This window comes from Salmo salar, chromosome ssa09, assembly GCF_905237065.1.
Source record: "Salmo salar chromosome ssa09, Ssal_v3.1, whole genome shotgun sequence".
In the NCBI taxonomy this organism is placed as follows: Eukaryota; Metazoa; Chordata; class Actinopteri; order Salmoniformes; family Salmonidae; genus Salmo; species Salmo salar.
Window position 1 is genome coordinate 19587007 of NC_059450.1, and position 21729 is coordinate 19608735.

General features: G+C 43.9%; 1 protein-coding gene across 2 annotated transcripts in view; it reads right to left on the minus strand.

Moving 5' to 3' along the window:
- LOC106610840 (formin) overlaps nt 1-6765 on the minus strand; it is a 104516-nt gene extending 97751 nt beyond the window's left edge. The window contains exons 1-2 of one of the 2 annotated variants that reach the window (XM_014210460.2): nt 6602-6765; nt 3291-5017 (exon numbers count right to left, since the gene is read on the minus strand). In XM_014210460.2, coding sequence (XP_014065935.2) covers nt 3291-4896 — 1606 coding nt within the window. In that variant the 5' untranslated portion in view covers nt 4897-5017; nt 6602-6765. Of the gene's footprint in view, nt 1-3290; nt 5018-6489 lie in introns of both variants that reach the window. The other variant, XM_014210459.2, reaches the window with a different exon arrangement.
- Nucleotides 6766-21729: the final 14964 nt, after the last annotated feature.

Genomic DNA, 21729 nt, shown 5'->3' on the forward strand with positions numbered 1-21729 from the left:
TGTAGATAATCAGAGCAGAAATGTCAAATATACATCGATTCTTAAATATTCCCGATTGAAAATCCATAAACAAACTTTAAGTGTAAAACATAGAGAGCATTTAATAACAGAGAATTTAGAAACACAGGACAATAGGTTTCTACATTGAACTTTCATTTATACTCTCTCCCCAATGTACAGTTTCCTTCTTCGAATGAAACATTGATGAATGCACGTCACACAGACAACAGAGATGACAGAGATTGTATCTAAATGAGGATATTATTGGTCGGCCAAACTATGAAGGCTGCCTTCATTCTGACCCAGATAGTAGCTCTTCCAGCCTCTCTGTTGTCAATTTGTCATTGTTAACATTTCAAGTGTAAAGAATTATTGAACATGGACAAAGGATGGTTCGGAACACACTGAGGTCCTGCCAAATGAACAATGAGACAGTTCTCACATCTCTATCAAAGGGGAGGTTTAGAAGGAACACTTTGCAACATGGTTCATGCAATGCAACACTAGCCAGTCTTCATGTTCTATGCCTGTAGATGAAACTGTATCCTGTTCACTTAGTCCTTAAAGGCCAAGAAGAGTTATTTACAGAACTCATATCGATTAATCATGAGCCTCAACAGCACACAGACAGGCTAACAGGGACAAAACATTCTACTACTTTGAATACTTATCAACATCATATTTCTCGTATTGTTTTAAAGGAAGAAGCCAATTTTGACCTTTAAAGGTACAATATGCAGAAATCGCTCCACCCTTTTCTGGATGAAAAAGGTGAAAAAATAGTTCGCCTAATTTCAGTTTATGTGACAAAACAAGCAGTCATTTTGTGGAGAATCTTTGTACAATCGAAAACTCTGTGGAATAACTTTTCCATAACCAAAAATATTGTATTTTCAGTTGTTTGAAGCTGCTGTGCAACACAGAAAATATAAGATGCAAAAACAAAACTTTAGAACGAGAAGCATAAAAATAGTGCACATGGAACAGATCTACCGCTTCTTAGACTTGCTTTAAATGACAATGACAGATCTATAACTCATATTTCTATGTGAATTTGGTCGGGTTGCCTAAAAAGTGACATATTGCAGCTTTAAGCAAAAAGAAGATTTCTGTCTGTTTGAATCTAGTCTCTGTAGTCTTGCATTCTGGGAAGCCTGGCGATCGAGGTTCACAAGATTAATAAAAAATTGATGAGGTGCAGACTTAAGCCGGCTCAGAGGGAAATGGTGTGTGTGTGTGTGTGTGTGTGTGTGTGTGTGTGTGTGTGTGTGTGTGTGTGTGTGTGTGTGTGTGTGTGTGTGTGTGTGTGTGTGTGTGTGTGTGTGTGTGTGTGTGTGTGTGTGTGTGTGAGAGAGAGAATGGGGGGACATTACCGCGATGAGAATTGATTCAGATTATTCCCACATGAGTAACACTATCTATCCGCCTGCATACACCAGCCTCCGTCCAGCCATGACTATACTATTACAGGTTAATGTAATAATAATGTAACTGCTCTAATTGAAGCACTAGGAAAAAACTTGTTTCATGACCTCTGTATTTTCCCTTACCAATTTGGACTGATGGAATGCAGCCAAACACTAAGCCAGGGTCACGCTACAGCGCTCTTACACTGATCAAAGGATTGGAGGTCAAATGGCACTACCAGACATCCTGGTTATACACTGAGTGTACAAAACATTAGGAACACCTTCCTAATATTGAGTTTCAACCCCTTTTGCCCTCAGAACAGCCTCAATTCATCGGGCATGGACTCTACAAGGTGTTGAAAGCATTCCACAGGGATGCTGGCCCATGTTGACTCCAATGCTTCCCACAGTTGTGTCAAGTTGTCTGGATGTCCTTTGGGTGGTGGACCATTCTTGACACACACGGGAAACAGTTAAGAGTGAAAAACCCAGCAGCGTTGCAGTTTTTGACACACTCAAACCGATGCACCTGGCACCTACTACCATACCCTGTTCAAAGGCACTTAAATATTTTGTCTTGTAAATTTAACCTCTGAATGGCACACATACACAATCCATGTCTCAATTCTCTCAAGGCTTAAAAACCCTTATATAACCTGTCTCCTCCCCTTCATCTACGCTGATTGAAGTGGATTTAACAGGTGACATCAATAAGGATTATAGCTTTCACCTGGATTCACCTGGTCAGTCTATGTCATGGAAAGAGCAGATGTTCCTAATGTTTTGTACACTCAGTGTACAATGTAAGAGGAGGCAACTCTTTGCTGTAGTGACATATGGGATGCAATGGCTAACAGTCAATGTCACATTATTTAACAACCCAAGGCTTGTCAATGTAACCATGAGATACCGTTTATTAGGGCAAGATTAAGAGACTGTCAGGCAATTCTGAAGTTCTGCTGCACTTCTGCTTCTTAAGCCACATCCCAAATCCTAATTATTTTTTCTGCAACCCATGCACCTGTTGAGGGTGAGTCTTTTTCAGCTGGCAGCCTGTGAACTCAGTAGGGAGTGGTTTAGGAGGAGGTGCAGAGCACTAAGAGAACAAATTGGAAATGCTTCAGTTAACATTGTTTTCATGACAGCGGTAGTGGATTTGAACTGCATGTCAACCCAGAGCCTTTGATCTGGAACCACGTCAGACCACTCCTGCCCCCCGGAGATGAAATGGTTAAGAGAGGCTCATCAGCATGGGATAGAAATCAAATCAGTCTCAGGCTCTGTTCTCTCTCTCTCTCTCTCACTCGCTCTCTCGCTCTCTCTCTGTCTGTTGGGCAGCTTTTCATACTGAGTCACATGCCAAGGACAAAGCAAGCACATCAGGCCAGTCACAACCAAAACAGGATGATCAGAAACTATTTAGACAGATTGTCAAGTGATGACTGTGACAGCTAGCACTGGGACACTGTTTACTCTGTCTGTCTCCTAGAGGAGGGAAATAAAGAGAACAAATAGCTTTAGTCAGTGCGAAAACTCCCACAGTGTTTAGTAGAAACAGTTATTTTGCTGTTTGACAGCAATAACAGACCATTTCCAAAACATCCCCAGGCTGTATGGGCTGGGTGAAAAACTGCAGATATAGTGATCAGGTGCTGTATTCTACACATCAATCATTCTATAATATCTCTTACAGCTAAGTAAACATAACAGCCATTCCATTCCAGTGTTGTATTGAAGCCAGATCAAGGACAAACTCTGAGAGACACGTCGCATGGAGGAGTGAAGCATTGATGTCAACGTTAGTGTCAAGACGGGGGGACATTACAGGAAAGAATGTGAGCGGTGGGAGGATTGTTGTGATTTTTAATAACACTAACTCACCTGTTGCCGTGGAGAGGCTAGTGGAATTCCATTTGGAAGTCGCTGGTAGTCTGCTGAGGTTCAGGTCCAGCCGTGTGATGGTCCGCTTGTTGCCATTCTTATCTATGACCTCCGTGGTGACTTTGGGCGCCTCTTTGGATCCAGTCCGGGGGCTGTCACTGTCCGTCCCCTGGCCAACGTCCTCATCAGAAAGGAGCAGGATGCGGTGGTTGAGCTGGGGGCTGGGGAGCTTGGTCAATAGAGGGGATAGCACTGGGGACATGCTCTGCAGACTGTTGGTGGCAGGGTATGAGGTGTTGAACACCCCACACAGAGAGGGTGAACAGGGACTCTTTCTGTGGGATTTGGTAGAGGAGCCCTCAGTAGGGTGTGAGAGAGGCAGCCTTAGCCCCTCTGCAGGTTTGGTCCCTACCGTATCCCTAATGTCCCCGTTTAGACTCCTCCATTCCTCAAACTCCTGCTGACAGCTGCTGGTCCACGGGTGAGGTACAGCTGATTCAGCCTCTGGATAGAACTCTTTGGACCTGTTTGGGCTCATATGGCTAGCACGTTGAACTGTGCCCTCAACCTCCTGCACCTTGGCCACCACCCTAACCCCTGTGTCCCTCCTGTTGATCTCATCATATAGTTGGTGGGCTGACTTGTCCTCAGACCGCATGGGACGAATGTTGTTCCCACTCAGCATATACTCCCGTTCGATATGATCCTGAACGTTTTCCAATAAACTACAGGACGACGCTTCGTAGCCCAAGCAGAGTTCACTGTCATACTCAGACATGTCAGTGTAGTCCAGGTTTGGCTCAGAGGCTCGAGAGTCATCCTCCATGAAGTCCCAGCCCTCCCTGGCAATATGGAAGTGCTCCTCCACAGGGAGGATGGGGTTGCTGGCCACACTGACATAGGAGCCTGACATTGGCGTGTCCGGAGCTCGGAGAGATGCTAGGGTCCCAGGAACTCTCTGCTCCTCCACCACTGGGACAAGGTTGGATTGATTCTGGGTCTGAGCTGAGGACTGGACAGATAAAGACTCAACTGCAGTGCTCCCTAGCGCTACTTTCTTCTTCATCTTGCTCTGCAGGAACTCTTCTGCACTGTCTAACTTCTTCACACCCAGCTTCTTCAGCTTTCTGCCCCGTGAGGAGGCTCTCTTGTGCTCCGGGGACATGGAGAGAGCATGTTGAGCATTACTGCTGAGGACCTGTCCTGAGAAGCTCCCACAACCCTCCCTGTGACCCTGGAGCTTCCCATCCTGATTACCCATCCTGACTTTGTTGGCGCAGTCTCCGCACAGAGATAAGAGATCAGTCAGCAACTGGTGGTGCTCTGTGGCCAGCCAGCAGAGCTCAGCAACAGCTTCCTTTGTTGCCTTGTAGGAGTTGAGGAGTTCGGCTGCGGACTCATAAGACTGGCCTCTTTGTTGGGCTGCCGTGGGATCCACCTCTCCCTGGTCTTGGTCATTACTGGGATGGGCCCACAGAGGGGCGTGGCTCTTGGATGTAAACCCTGGGGCCCTCCCCTTGGGGAGATAGAGGCTGATACTGCACAGCTCGCGGACGGGCTCGTAGAGATGCAGGACAGTATGCCTGTCCTCCATTATGGGCGCCATGCTAATTGCTTAAGCACTTTAATTAAATGGACTGCTGTCCCCTGACGCTGGTGTGTTTGGAGTTGGACTGCAGAGGAAGAGTCTGAGGAGCTCGGTGTTTATCACCTGGCTGATCGAACTCCTGTCAAAGACAAATAGGCTGTCATTGAAACAAACAGTCATAAATATGTCTGAGTAAATGTAAAGCATGTTAATTACTATGCAGTAACAGCTGTCAATCAATTTTAAGTCACGATACAAAATGAATGCGTCTTGTTAGACATTTCAAATTGAAAGTTGAACTACCACCAACACAATAGTCTAATATTACCATCAATGGTCCCTCAAGACAAAGGGCAGAAAGAAGAATGTTTTAAAAGTCCTACAGGGCCAGTGTTCACAGAGTAAACATTGCTTTGTTATGAGGGAATACAACATAAAGGTAGAACAAAAGGACAAAAAGAAAGAACAAAATCTTTAAGGCTTTGCTATTACATTGAAAATAACAGGTGCACCCTTGGAAATGCTTAGCACAACAGAAGTCTGTGCTTCTGACAAATAAGGAACACAAGCCAGACCATTTTAAACAAAAAATCTTTGCCATTATATCAAGTAATACATCTTAGTTTCATTATTTAATGCACTCCACTGCCGCAGTCCTGAATGTAACCTTGCATAGGGATGTACTTCATTTACATTTAGGCTAAGCATTTGCACAGATGAGGTGTTTGTGAGATAAATCTCCATATCATATATATATAGTATACTCTACATATGACCCTACAGCAAACTCATGGATGATTGTCTTTAACTGGTGTAACACAGATCATTCTGATATCCACCGTACTGTACATTAGACCAGATCATAGCATGGGGCCATGCATTATATAAGCTGCTGGTCAAATAAGTGGGCTCATTCACGAGTACAAAGCAGTCAGGATCTAGTAAATTAACATCGTAGAAATTCGTCTCTGGTGGACAGCAGATCTATTCATTGTGTATTGTTTACCAATGCAATCCTAGTCTCGCGGGGCCATCCTTCAAATCTAATGTAATCATAATCTACCAACAACAATGGCACACAAATATTTGACTGATACCTAGAAAGACAGACAACATTTCTCATCACTGCACTAGTCAATTGTTGAAGTCTTCACCCACATCATCATCATCATCATCATAATCAAAACAAACTATAATGTTTATTGAAGCACTGACAACCCTACTAAAAGTAATTCCATCAACATTTCACAAGTTGCGTCAAGGATGTCCCACAAGATGAAGATAGGAGTCATAGGCAAAGGATGTCCCACAAGATGAGGATAGGAGTCATAGGCAAAGGTCGTCCCACAAGATGAAGATAGGAGTCATAGGCATATGCAATATGTTAGTACCACATGATTATATAAAAGATTGATCATTTCCCCTCTAAATAAATGTATCTGTACTGTACATCACGGAACAGAACTGCGTACATCACTGCCTCCATAGGATTTCACCTTGCAGCAGCAAGCCATTTAATACATGCGTCTCTATCTTGTTTCACAAACTATACACAATATTTATCGTCAAAATAAACTATTCCATTCTGCGTTACGTTATTAGATTCCATACCCGAGGTAAAACTGTATGGCAATAAGTTGAGCGTCTCCTCTAAATGTTCTCTAATATGAAGGATTCCAGTGTCCTAATTCAATAGTCAAAAGCATGGAGATATCCAACGCACCTGCCGCAGATTTATGTTTTAGCAAATAAACTGCGATTTCCCAATTTTATCTCCATGACAAATATTTTCTCCACATCTTCTCTTCTCACTGGAGCCAGCGACCACTGCAGCCAGCGGATAGCAGCGTTTATCCTTCTTGACAGACACGCGTTTGGGCCAATTGGAGAGCTCAGCGTTTCTTTTGACGCTCTCTTACTTTTGCACCCTAGCACCCTGAATCGGAGCTGCAGCAGTTCTCAGGTAGCCTGATGTCTCACACTGAATTATTCCAATAGTGTACAACTGCAGCCTGCAAATCGGGCGTTCCTGCATGTGGGCATTCCTGCATGGCCCTCCGCGAGCATCCCATTGCTTCCTTCATGAAGGGCGTTGATTCATTTTGGGTAACGATTAATTGTCATGCAAATGGTTATGGTTATTGTCATAATTGTTATTTTAGTTGAAAAATGTTTTCAGCTTGTAATGCATCTTTGTATATTAGCTATAACATAACTAATGAAGACAAAACAGCTTTGGTAACACCCCTGTCTCAAAAATGAATGGTTTTGACCGCTTTAACTTTTGGAAACTGAGCTTCTCTTCCGACCATACCTCTCTGCTGATAAAATGATTACCAACTTTACCCACTTCCTCTAACAATTAAAAACTGCTATTGGGTAAACTAGATCTATTTGAATATAAAGTTGAATCCCTCCTCCTAAAATGAATGCATTTAGCCAATTATGTTTGTTTTTAGTTCACTGTTATTGCGCAAGCCCTAACAGCATTACAATCTGGTAAGTTAGGGTCCTGGATGCTTATTGGCTGAATAAGTGTTTCATGTTATATTTATGTTGGTAACCAGTTTATAATAGCAATAATGTGCCTCTGGGGGTTGTGGTACACGACCAATATACCACACCCCCTCAGGCCTTGTTGCTTGACTATATACCTTGTGTATTATGGTAGGCCTACCTCTAAATTAGACTATACTTCAATGTGTGTAAGATAGTGGACCTTACTGTCTGGTCAGGGCGGTGCAGTGCAAAGCATCAGGAGTCAGGCAGGATTCAGGTGCAAATGGTGTGATTCATTTACAGGTGCAGAAGGTGAATAAAAAGTAGATCCAAAATAATTGCAATTAGCCTGGGGACGAGTTCATAGCCTTACAAAATATAATAAATAAGAAACAATAATCTAAATGGTCAATATTCAGAAGCTACAACTGGTGAACACATAATACTGTAAAGTATACGCTAGGAGTCAGGAAGCAGGTGCAGAAGGTGAGTTTAATAATGAGACTAAGCCAATAAAAAAACAGGAAAGGGGGATACCTAGTCAGTTGTACAACTGAATGCCTTCAACTGAAATGTGTCTCCCGCATTTTACCCAACCTCTGAATCAGAGAGGTGCAGGGGGCCGCCTTAATCGACATCCACGTCTTCGGCGCCCGGGGAACAGTGGGTTAACTGCCTTGCTCAGGAGCAGAATGACAGATTTTTACCTTATCAGCTCAGGGATTCGATCCAGCAACCTTTCGGTTACTGGCCAACACTCTAACCAGAAGAACAAAACCATTACTGTCTGAAGACTCAGGCTGCTGAGTGCCAAATAAATGGGAAGTAATCAAGGTAATAATGAAGTCCAGGTGTGCATAATGATGGGGAGCAGCTATGCGTAATGTGGGTTGCCAGGAACATTGGTTAGTAGACCGGCTATGTCGAGCCCCGGAGAAATGGAACAGGAGTAGGCATGACAGCACCCCCCCCCTCCCTCCCCAACCACAGGACGACACCGGCCAGGAGAGGTGGAAATCTTTGTCGGGGTGCAGGATAGCGGCCGCCAGAAACCAACAGTGCTCCTCTGGGTGGTACCTCTCTTAGTCCACCAGGCATTGAAGCCGGCCCCCACGACGTTCGGAGTCCAGTAGGGACCTGACGGCATAGGCAGGGGACCCATCGATGTCCAGGGGAGGCGGAGGGGCGTCGTGGAGGACGGCATCAGCAAGGGGACCAGGAACCAGCGGCCTGAGGAGGGAAACATGACAAAAGGGTGAGATCCAGTAGTTGGTAGGGAGTTGTAAATGGTAAGTTACCTCAATAACTCTCCAGAGGACCTTGAGGGGCCAATCATGCCAAATAGTGTCCCCCTGCAGTTAACTTCTATTAGAGACTGGACAGATTTAGCAATGTATTGTAAATAAGAATTTGTTCTTAACTGACTTGCCTAGTTAAATAAAGCTTACATTTAAAAATGTAAATGTACAACCATTTTAAATCTAGCTACTTGGTCATCTACAGTTGAAGTCGGAAGTTTACATACACTTAGGTTGGAGTCATGAAAACTGTTTTTTCAACCACTCCACAAATTTCTTATTAACAAACTATAGTTTTGGCAAGTCGGTTAGGACATCTACTTTGTGCATGACACAAGTAATTTTTCCAACAATTGTTTACAGACCGATTATTTAACTTATTCATTGTATCACAATTCCAGTGGGTCAGAAGTTTACATACACTAAGTTGACTGTGCCTTTAAACAGCTGGAAAATTCCCGAAAATTATGTAATGGCGTTAGAAGCTTCTGATAGGCAAATTGACATAATTTGAGTCAATTGGAGGTGTACCTCAGTCCCTCTTTGATATCATGGGAAAATCAATAGAAATCAGCCAAGAACTCAGAAAAACATTTGTAGACCTCCACAAGTCTGGTTCATCCTTGGGAGCAATTTCCAAATGTCTGAAGGTACCACGTTCACTTGTACAAACAATAGTACGCAAGTATAAACATCATGGGACCACGCAGCCATCATACCGCTCAGGAAGGAGACGCGTTCTGTCTCCTAGAGATGAACATACTTTGGTGTGAAAAGTGCAAATCAATCCCAGAACAACAGCAAAGGACCTTGTGAAGATGCTGGAGGAAACAGGTACAAAAGTATCTATATCCACAGTAAAACGAGTCCTATATCGACATAACCTGAAAGGCCGCTCAGCAAGGAAGAAGCCACTGCTCCAAAACCGCCATAAAAATGCCAGACTACGGTTTGCAACTGCACATGGGGACTTTTTGGAGAAATGTCCTCTGGTCTGATGAAACAAAAATAGAACTGTTTGGCCATAATGACTATCGGTATGTTTGGAGGATAAAAGGGGACGCTTGCAAGCTGAAGAACACCATCCCAACCGTGAAGCACGTGGGTGGCAGCATCATGTTGTGGGGGTGCTTTGCTGCAGGAGGGACTGGTGCACTTCACAAAATACACTGCTCAAAAAAATAAAGGGAACACTTAAACAACACAATGTAACTCCAAGTCAATCACACTCTGTGAAATCAAACTGTCCACTTAGGAAGCAACACTGATTGACAATAAATTTCACATGCTGTTGTGCAAATGGAATAGACAACAGGTGGAAATTATAGGCAATTAGCAAGACACCCCCAATAAAGGAGTGGTTCTGCAGGTGGGGACCACAGACCACTTCTCAGTTCCTATGCTTCCTGGCTGATGTTTTGGTCACTTTTGAATGCTGGCGGTGCTTTCACTCTAGTGGTAGCATGAGACGGAGTCTACAACCCACACAAGTGGCTCAGGTAGTGCAGCTCATCCAGGATGGCACATCAATGCGAGCTGTGGCAAGAAGGTTTGCTGTGTCTGTCAGCGTAGTGTCCAGAGCATGGAGGCACTACCAGGAGACAGGCCAGTACATCAGGAGACGTGGAGGAGGCCGTAGGAGGGCAACAACCCAGCAGCAGGACCGCTACCTCCGCCTTTGTGCAAGGAGGAGCAGGAGAAGCGCTGCCAGAGCCCTGCAAAATGACCTCCAGCAGGCCACAAATGTGCATGTGTCTGCTCAAACGGTCAGAAACAGACTCCCTGAGGGTGGTATGAGGGCCCGACATCCACAGGTGGGGGTTGTGCTTACAGCCCAACACCGTGCAGGACGTTTGGCATTTGCCAGAGAACACCAAGATTGGCAAATTCGCCACTGGCGCCCTGTGCTCTTCACAGATGAAAGCAGGTTCACACTGAGCACGTGACAGATGTGACAGAGTCTGGAGACGCCGCGGAGAACGTTCTGCTGCCTGAAACATCCTCCAGCATGACCGGTTTGGCGGTGGGTCAGTCATGGTGTGGGGTAGCATTTCTTTGGGGGGCCGCACAGCCCTCCATGTGCTCGCCAGAGGTAGCCTGACTGCCATTAGGTACCGAGATGAGATCCTCAGACCCCTTGTGAGACCATATGCTGGTGCGGTTGGCCCTGGGTTCCTCCTAATGCAAGACAATGCTAGACCTCATGTGGCTGGAGAGTGTCAGCAGTTCCTGCTATGGACTGGCCCGCCCATTCCCCAGACCTGAATCCAATTGAGCACATCTGGGACATCATGTCTCGCTCCATCCACCAACGCAACGTTGCACCACAGACTGTCCAGGAGTTGGCGGATGCTTTAGTCCAGGTCTGGAAGGAGATCCCTCAGGAGACCATCCGCCACCTCATCAGGAGCATGCCCAGGCGTTGTAGGGAGGTCATACAGGCACGTGGAGGCCACACACACTACTGAGCCTCATTTTGACTTGTTTTAAGGACATTACATCAAAGTTGGATCAGCCTGTAGTGTGGTTTTCCACTTTAATTTTGAGTGTGACTCCAAATCCAGACCTCCATGGGTTGATAAATTGGACTTCCATTGATTATTTTTGTGTGATTTTGTTGTCAGCACATTCAACTATGTAAAGAAAAAAGTATTTAATAAGATTATTTCTTTCATTCAGATCTAGGATGTGTTGTTTAAGTGTTCCCTTTATTTTTTTGAGCAGTATATATGGCATCATGAGGAAATAAAATTATGTGGATATATTGAAGCGACATCAGTCAGGAAGTTAAAGCTTGGTTGCAAATGGGTCTTCCAAATGAACAATGACCCCAAGCATACTTCCAAAGTTGTGGCAAAATGGCTTAAGGACAACGAAGTCAAGGTATTGGAGTGGCCATCACAAAGCCCTGACCTCAAACCTATAGAAAATTTGTGAGCAGAACTGAAGAGCGTGTGCGAGCAAGGAGGCCTACAAACCTGACTCAGTTACACCAGCTCTGTCAGGAGGAATGGGCCAAAATTCACTCAACTTATTGTGGGAAGCTTGTGGAAGGCTACCCGAAACGTTTGACCCAAGTTTAACATTTTAAAGGCAACGCTACCAGTGTATGTAAACTTCTGACCCACTGGGAATGTGATGAAAGAAATAAAAGGTGAAATAAATCATTCTCTCTACTATTATTCTGACATTTCACATTCTTAAAATAAATTGGTGATCCTAACTGACCTAAGACTGGGAATTTTTACTAGGATTAAATGTCAGGAATTGTGAAATACTGAGTTTAAATGTATTTGGCTAAGGTGTATGTAAACTTCCGACTTCAACTGTACATGTCGCTAGCTATACGTATATTATAGTTATAAGTCTGTCATATTGAGGTATCTAGCTATAAGTTAAACCTCATCAATCAAATAGATAGGTGTAAGCAATTATGGTAATTCCAAATGCCCTTACCTAGGTGTATGTAGGCGTGAAAGTGAGAGAGGTGGGAAGAGTGGAAGACAGAGAGAGTTACAGAGAAAGACAGCAGTGCAAATGTACTTAGACTTGAGTATTTCAACAACTCCTCTCTTCCAACTTGTTAGGCAATTACATGTACCTACGGTGGAAGGATGGTCAGCCACGCAGGAGGGTGCTTTTTACTAAGGAGGAGGAGGCGGCCGTGCTGACCGAGATGCATGCTGGCCATTCCGGGAAGAAGCGCATGACAAGCAAAATCAACCTACGCTTCTGACGGGGAATTGAAATAACCTTTTATAAATCACATTCTATTATATCTGAAATCATTATTATTTCAATGAATGTCATATCAGAGAGCTCACTGTTTCAATTTGTCACTTTTTGCTTAAAGGTAAGTACCCTGTCTAGCCTGCCAGAAGTTTGAGAGGGCGAAGACTGTGGCACCGGAGTTGAAGCCCATCAAAGTTCTTTCACCATGGTAAGTGTCCCAATTCAAATTTTTCCCTGATAAGTTGTCTTGTAATGGTTGCTTAATTTGACCATAGTAGAGTTTATAGAAAGTGTGTGCGTGTGTCAGTATCCTTACAAATATGAAAATCTGCATACTGTATAACACAGATACGGGTAAGAATAAAGTAATCTCTCTAACACATTAAATATTAGGGGTGGACTTCATCAGACCCTTCACGAAATCCAGGAATGGCAAAAGCTGGTGTCTGACGGCGACCAATCACTTTACCAAGTGGGTGGAGGCAATACTCATTAAGGTCAGTAAAGGAAGAGAATGTGCTTAACTGTAAATTCCCTTCTGTAACCCATTAAAAAGGGTGCTTGGAACCAAAAATGTATTTTCGTTTTGTATGTTACCCATCAAGGACGAGACTGGTGAGGCCACCTGAAGGCGATGGAGGAGATCTTCAACACCCACGGTTCTCCTGAGGCCATCTTGAGTGAACGAGGTGATGAATGCTGGAACAAGGTACGGATGTTAAAGCTTATATTCTGTCACCACTGGTTTGTTTTGTTTTATTACATTTTTGGGTTTTCCATGGTACATAATCAGAAATATTACTATATCTTCATGTCAGATATCACTTTCCTACCCCCTCCTCCATGTTTGGTGAATTGAACGGTGGGAGAACAACCTGAAGGTAATTCTCTTTGCACACAACAGCAGCGTCCAGGCCTCCACCGAGTATGGACGGGAGCCGCAGCTGTTGACTGAGGTAAACAATGTAATTGTATATACAATTATTGCTTATACTGTAGTCTTTCAAATTTGTGATTGACTTAGTGTTGTTTGTCTATTGCTATTTTTGTATAACGTACTTTCAGATCACTGAAACCCACCTGATGTGGTGGAAGTTGTCAAACCAGATCAGAATGCCTTTGAGTACCACCTTCAAGCACAGACTGAGAAGGATGGAGGTTTTTGACCAGGTAAAAATGATTGTCCCCTGTTAATTTATTTTCTGGCCCTCCAAGAGATTTGTAAGATGTATTTGTAATATGAAATATAATTGCATTTTTCTCTGTTATCAATCAAGGTGAGACCGAGCATCGACAAGGAGCAGGAGAAACAGAAGGATAGCTACCGGAGCAGAATCAAGAAGGGGACCAAGTGCTACGACATCCGGACGAATTACTTGGTTTGGAAGAAGGACAAAAAGTGAGACCTGGGAAACCTAGCTGTTCTTTGGCTCCCAGCTGGGTTCACCATCTGTTGAGGTGAATATAGAACATCAGATAACTATTTGCATTTACACACAAAATAACCTGAAGCTAGTTTTAGTTTCCCCTAACACTAATATTTTTGTCTTCCTAGGGTTACCTCGGTGGAAGCCAGCAATCTTCTCCAGTTGGACGGTCAACCACTGGAAGCACTGACACGTCGGTGAAGCCCAATAGACAAAGTATATTAAACTTTGGTTGACATTTGAGAAAGCAAGAAATGGTAGTTATGCTGAGCTTATAAAAATGTACCTCTTCAATTTACCTCTCCAAATGACTTTAGGACCATTGACTGTCCGAGTCCCCCAGGAGGTATGCCATCCACCAGAGCCAGTGAGTTTGGATTAGACTGATTGTGCGCTCTGAGTCAGAGGGGGACCAGCTTGAGGTAGGCTATACCTTCCAAAACTTTTGAAAAGTACATAATCACCCATTTATAACACTGCACTAATCTATCAATTTCTCCCAGTACAGTGTAACCTGTGTGTTTGCTTGTTTAAGTCCATCTCCTCCCTTTAACTAGGACCTAGGGGTTCTGCAACAACACCCAGACGTGGAGCCACCTGATGTCCATTACATCATCTGCAGCTACTGTTGTCATTATTTTTTTTCTATCTTTTTTTTTAATTTATTTTTTTCCAAGATGGCGTAGCAGTTCAGACGTCCTCTACCCTCCTCTTGTCGTGTCCCGTGTATTTATATATTTACATATTTTTTTTCTTCACTTATCTTTTTATATATATATATATTCTTTTTTAATTCTAAAAACTCAACCTCAAAGCACTCTCCTGCAACCCGCCTCACCAATTTAAAAAAAGAAAGTATTATTTACCTCATCTGAATTCCACAACAGAAGCTAGCAAGAGGTTAGCCATTTTCACTGGCTAACGTTGAAGTTCAGCTAGCCACAGTTAGCTGTCCTCAGCTATCCATTAGCTCGAAAAGCTATCGCCAGTTTTTGTACAGCGCGACTCAGACCAGAGCATACCGGACCTATTCTCTCTCCTTTCCCCGATTTCTACCGCAGGTTCTGGACATTTACACCTGGATCTTGCAGCTAACTAGCTGCTACCTGAGTGACTATTGGCAACGTCGGTCACGGAATTAACACACATTATTACGGAGCTAGCCAGCTGAAGAGTTCCGTCAGCCACTCCTGGGCTATTCCTGAGCTAGCCAGCTGAAGTGTCTCCTGGGCTACAACTCACCTATCCTGACCCGTTTTACTGCCGATCCGGAGCCCCATCGGGTCTTCACGACTGGACCACCGACGTTATCTGCCCGAGGGAGTTATCCTCTATGGGCTAGGTGGGACGCTTGCGTCCCACCTACGTAACAGCCACTTGCAGCCTGTGGCGCGATTTTCAAAACCTTAAAAATCCTATTACTTCAATTTCTCAAACATATGACTATTTTACAGCTATTTAAAGACAAGACTCTCGTTAATCTAACCACACTGTCCGATTTCAAAAAGGCTTTACAACGAAAGCAAAACATTAGATTATGTCAGCAGAGTACCAAGCCAGAAATAATCAGACACCCATTTTTCAAGCCAGCATATAATGTCACCAAAACCCAGAAGACAGCTAAATGCAGCACTCACCTTTGATGATCTTCATCAGATGACAACCCTAGGACATTATGTTATACAATACATGCATGTTTTGTTCAATCAAGTTCATATTTATATCAAAAACCAGCTTTTTACATTAGCATGTGACGTTCAGAACTAGCATACCCCCGCAAACTTCCGGGGAATTCGCTAACATTTTACTAAATTACTCACGATAAACGTTCACAAAAAGCATAACAATTATTTTAAGAATTATAGATACAGACCTCCTCTATGCACTCGATATGTCCGATTTTAAAATAGCTTTTTGGTGAAAGCACATTTTGCAATATTCTAAGTACATAGCCCAGGCATCACGGGCTCGCTATTTAGACACCCGGCAAGTTTAGCACTCACCATAATCATATTTACTATTATAAAAGTTTGATTACCTTTTGTTGTCTTCGTCAGAATGCACTCCCAGGTCTGCTACTTCAATAACAAATGTTGGTTTGGTCCAAAATAATCCATCGTTATATCCGAATAGCGGCGTTTTGTTCGTGCGTTCCAGACACTATCCGAAATGGTAAAGAAGTGCGGTAATGGAATATTTAGAATTGTATTGTATTGTTTGGGTACAGACCTGGATAGCAGGACAGAACTCTGCAGGCTATCTCTGCAGTAGATTGCAACACCGCCCCTTTGGTCGTTCGCATGGCGCAATTCGTGACAATACAATTCTAAATATTCCATTACCGTACTTCGAAGCATGTCAACCGCTGTTTAAAATCAATTTTTACGCCATTTTTCTCGTAGAAAAGCGATAATATTCCGACAGGGAATCTCCTTTTTGGCAAACAGAGGAAAAAATCACAAAGGCGGGGGCGGTCGGGTCACGCGCATAAGCCCAGAGTCCCTTGATCGGCCACTTGAGAAAGGCGATAATGTGTTTCAGCCTGGGGCTGGAATGACGACATTCTGTTTTTTCCCGGGCTCTGAGCGCCTATGGAAGACGTGGGAAGTGTCACGTTAGAGCAGAGATCCTTAGTAAAAGATAGAGATGGAAAAGAAGTTCAAGAAATGGTCAGACAGGCCACTTCCTGTAAAGGAATCTCTCAGGTTTTGACCTGCCATTTGAGTTCTGTTATACTCACAGACACCATTCAAACAGTTTTAGAAACTTTAGGGTGTTTTCTATCCATATGTAATAAGTATATGCATATTCTAGTTACTGGGTAGGAGTGGTAACCAGATTAAATCGGGTATTTTTTTTTATCCAGCCGTGTCAATACTGCCCCCTAGCCCTAACAGGATTTATCCAACTGGCCCCTCCGTCGCGACGTAACCTGATCGCCCATCTGCGGCCCGCTAATCGTTAGCTGTCTTTTCGGCTGCGATCTGAATAGGTCTATCGGACACTTTTCTTGGGCCACTATAACTAACTATTTTGCCAACTTGGACAGGTCCCCCCTTCCACACGGAACCCCACTAACCCACAGACGGAAACGCACGAGCTGGCTAAAAACAGACCTCCCTCCCATCTTCCACCAGCTTGCTACCTATGGCCCGGCTAGCTGTCTGAATCTCACTGGACCCTTTGATCACTCGGCTAAGCATGCCTCTCCTTAATGTCAATATGCCTTCTCCATTGCTGTTCTGGTTAGTGTTTATTGGCTTATTTCACTGTAGAGCCTCTAGCCCTGCTCATTATACCTTATCCAACCTCTCAGTTCCTCCACCCACACATGCTATGACATCTTCTGGTTTCAATGATGTTTCTAGAGACAATATCTCTCTCACTATCACTAAATGCCTAGGTTTACCTCCTCTGTACTCACATCCCACCATACCTTTGTCTGTACATTATACCTTGAAGCTATTTTATCGCCCCCAGAAACCTGCTCCTTTTTCTTTCTATTCTGGACGTCACAGACGACCAATTCTTATAGCTTTTAGCCGTACCCTCATACTTATTCTTCTCTGCTCCTCTGGGGATGTAGAGGTGAATCCAGGCCCTGCAGTGCCTGGCTCCACTCCTACTCCCCAGGCGCTCTCTTTTGATGACTTCTGTAACCGTAATAACCTTGGTTTCATGCATGTTAACATTAGAAGCCTCCTCCCTAAGTTTGTTTTATTCACTGCTTTAGCACACTCCGCCAACCCGGATGTCCTAGCTGTGTCTGAATCTTGGCTTAGGAAGTCCACCAAAAACTCTGAAATCTTCATCCCTAACTACAACGTTTTCAGACAAGATAGAACGACCAAAGGGGGCGGTGTTGCAATCTACTGCAGAGATAGCCTGCAGAGTTCTGTCCTGCTATCCAGGTCTGTACCCAAACAATTTGAACTTCTACTTTAAAAAATCCACCTCTCCAAAAACAAGTCTCTCACCGTTGCCGCCTGCTATAGACCCCCTTCGGCCCCTAGTTGTGCTCTGGACACCATATGTGAACTGATTGCCCCCCATCTATCTTCAGAGCTCGTGCTACTAGGTGACCTAAACTGGGACATGCTTAACACCCCAGCCATCCTACAATCCAAGCTTGATGCCCTCAATCTCACACAAATTATTAATGAACCCACCAGGTACAACCCCAAAGCCGCAAACACTGGCACCCTCATTGATATCATCCTAACCAATGTGCCCTCTAAATACACCTCTGCTGTTTTCAACCAAGATCTCAGCGATCACTGCCTCATTGCCTGCACCCGTAATGGGTCAGCGGTCAAACGACCTCCACTCATCACTGTCAAACGCTCCCTGAAACATTTCAACGAGCAAGCCTTTCTAATCGACCTGGCCCTGGTATCCTGGAAGGATATTGACCTCATCCCGTCAGTAGAGGATGCCTGGTTATTTTAAAAAAATGCCTTCCTCTCCATCTTAAATAAGCATGCCCCTTTCAAGAAATTTAGAACCAGGAACAGATATAGCCCTTGGTTCTCCCCAGACCTGACTGCCCTTAACCAACACAAAAATATCCTGTGGCGTTCTGCATTAGCATCGAACTGCCCCCGCGATATGCAACTTTTTAGGGAAGTTAGAAACCAATACACACAGGCAGTTAGAAACGCCAAGGCTAGCTTTTTCAAACAGAAATTCGCTTCGTGCAACTCCAACTCTAAAAAGTTCTGGGACATTGTAAAGTCCATGGAGAATAAGAACACCTCCTCCCAACTGCCCACTGCACTGAGGATAGGAAACTCTGTCACCACCGATAAGCCCACTATAATTGAGAATTTCAATAAGCATTTTTCTACGGCTGGCCATGCTTTCCACCTAACTACCCCTACTGCATTCAACAGCACTGCACCCCCCACAGCTACTCGCCCAAGCCTCCCCCATTTCTCCTTCTCCCAAATCCATTCAGCTGATGTTCTGAAAGAGCTGCAAAATCTGGACCCCTACAAATCAGCTGGGCTTGACAATCTGGACCCTTTCTTTCTAAAATTATCTGCCGAAATTATTGCAACCCCTATTACTAGCCTGTTCAACCTCTCTTTCGTGTCGTCTGAGATTCCCATAGATTGGAAAGCAGCTGCTGTCATCCCCCTCTTCAAAGGAGGTGACACTCTTGACCCAAATTGCTACAGACCTATATCCATCCTACCCTGCCTTTCTAAGGTCTTCGAAAGCCAAGTCAACAAACAGATTACCGACCATTTCGAATCCCACCGCACCCTCTCCGCTATGCAATCTGGTTTCAGAGCTGGTCATGGGTGCACCTCAGCCACGCTCAAGGTCCTAAACGACATCGTAACCGCCATCGATAAGAAACATTACTGTGCTGCCGTATTCATTGACCTGGCCAAAGCTTTTGACTCTGTTAATCACCACATCCTCATCGGCAGACTCAGTAGCCTTGGTTTCTCAAACGATTGCGTCGCCTGGTTCACCAACTACTTCTCTGACAGAGTTCAGTGTGTCAAATCGGAGGGCCTACTGTCTGGACCTCTGGCAGTCTCTATGGGGGTACCACAGGGTTCAATTCTTGGGCCAACTCTTTTCTCTGTATACATAAATGATGTCGCTCTTGCTGCTGGTGAATCTCTGATCCACCTCTACGCAGACGACACCATTCTGTACACTTCTGGCCCTTCTTTGGACACTGTGTTAACAACCCTCCAGACGAGCTTCAATGCCATTCAACTCTCCTTCCGTGGTCTCCAACTGCTCCTAAACACAAGTAAAACTAAATGCATGCTCTTCAACCGATCGCTGCCTGCACCTGCCCGCCTGTCCAGCATCACTTCTCTGGACGGTTCTAACTTAGAATTTGTGGACAACTACAAATACCTAGGTGTCTGGTTAGACTGTAAACTCTCCTTCCAGACTCACATCAATCATCTCCAATCCAAAGTGAAATCTCGAATTGGCTTCCTATTTCGCAACAAAGCATCCTTCACTCATGCTGCCAAACATACCCTTGTAAAACTGACCATCCTACCAATCCTCGACTTCGGCGATGTCATTTACAAAATAGCTTCCAATACCCTACTCAACAAGCTGGATGCAGTCTACACAGTGCCATCCGTTTTGTCACCAAAGCCCCATATACTACCCACCACTGCGACCTGTACGCTCTCGTTGGCTGGCCTTCGCTTCATAATCGTCGCCAAACACATTGGCTCCAGGTCATCTACAAGACTCTGCTAGGTAAAGTCCCCCCTTATCTCCGCTCACTGGTCACCATAGCAGCACCCACCTGTAGCACGCGCTCCAGCAGGTATATCTCTCTGGTCACCCCTAAAGCCAACTCCTCCTTTGGTCGTCTCTCCTTCCAGTTCTCTGCTGCCAATGACTGGAACGAACTACAAAAATCTCTGAAACTGGAAACACTTATCTCCCTCACTAGCTTTAAGCACCAGCTGTCAGAGCAGCTCACAGATCACTGCACCTGTACATAGCCCATCTATAATTTAGCCCAAACTACTACCTCTTCCCCTACTGTATTTATTTATTTTATTTATTTTGCTCCTTTGCACCATATTATTTATATTTTATCTTTGAACTTTCTTCAAACTACAAATCTACCATTCCAGTGTTTTTCTTGCTATACTTTATTTACTTTGCCACCATGGCATTTTTTTGCCTTTACCTCCCTTATCTCACATCATTTGCTGACATTGTATATAGTCTTATTTTTTTATTTTTTTGTATTTTTTTCTTCTACTGCATCATTGATTGTATGTTGTTTTACTCCATGTGTAACTCTGTGTTTTTGTATGTTGTCGAACTGCTTTGCTTTATCTTGGCCAGGTCGCAATTGTAAATGAGAACTTGTTCTCAACTTGCCTACCTGGTTAAATAAAGGTGAAATAAATAAATAAATAAAATTATCTGCTAAGAAAGTTCTTGCTATCATACTGGGCACATGTGAGATACACAGATTAACTCAAAACAATACCACTGACAACACTCAGAACAAAGAGAGGTTCTGCCTGGACTTTGCAGTCTCCCTCTTCAAGTCCCCCTTCCGAGACCGGTCTGTTGAGAACAAGTGATACAGAACCTCCCACCCACACAGGAACCACCCTCTATATTCCACACACCAGAATTCAGTGTTTTAATCTGATTGCCATGTGAGTGTACAAAAAAAATAATGAATGACTCAACGGCACCAACACTTTTTTTTTGTTTTAACTGTTTTACAAGGTGTAAGGTATCCTTTGATGGCATTTATTCATTGTATCCTAGGACCTACCATGGATACCTAAATATTCAGCCACAAGGTTGTACTAATGAGCTATGTGAGAGAAAATAAAGTATCAGAGAACTAGTGAAATTTCAGTGTAGATAAGAGAAAGGCAGGTTCAAATGAAAACATGACAGCCAGACAATGTCTTCACACAGTGTATGAAGCAAACGGATTTGCATATGGATGGAGTGGAAATTAGCTGACTTTGATTTGAAAGGTAATTAACTAAATATGTCAAGCAGATTACACATTTTCTTTGCCATTTCCAAAACGTAGCAACGTGTAAGACATGGATTTTGTTGTAATGTTAACAAGGTACCCAAATGTAGTTAGAAGTAATGTTTATTAGCTAAATCAAAACTTTTTTAAACAGCAAAATTGTCCGGAATCAGCCTTGTTTGCATAGCGATGATGAAAATAACATTTAGGCTGTAATGATTACCACATTTCAAATCATTAGTCACCGTTGATATAGCAATGGACACTAATAGTTTATCGAATCCCATTGTGAAGCAGAGGGGGACACATTAGCATGACAGGCCCCAAAAACTGGGGGCTCAGCTTCCAGCAGGTGGAGCGGGAGGTTCCTGGTGGAGAGCCAGACACGATC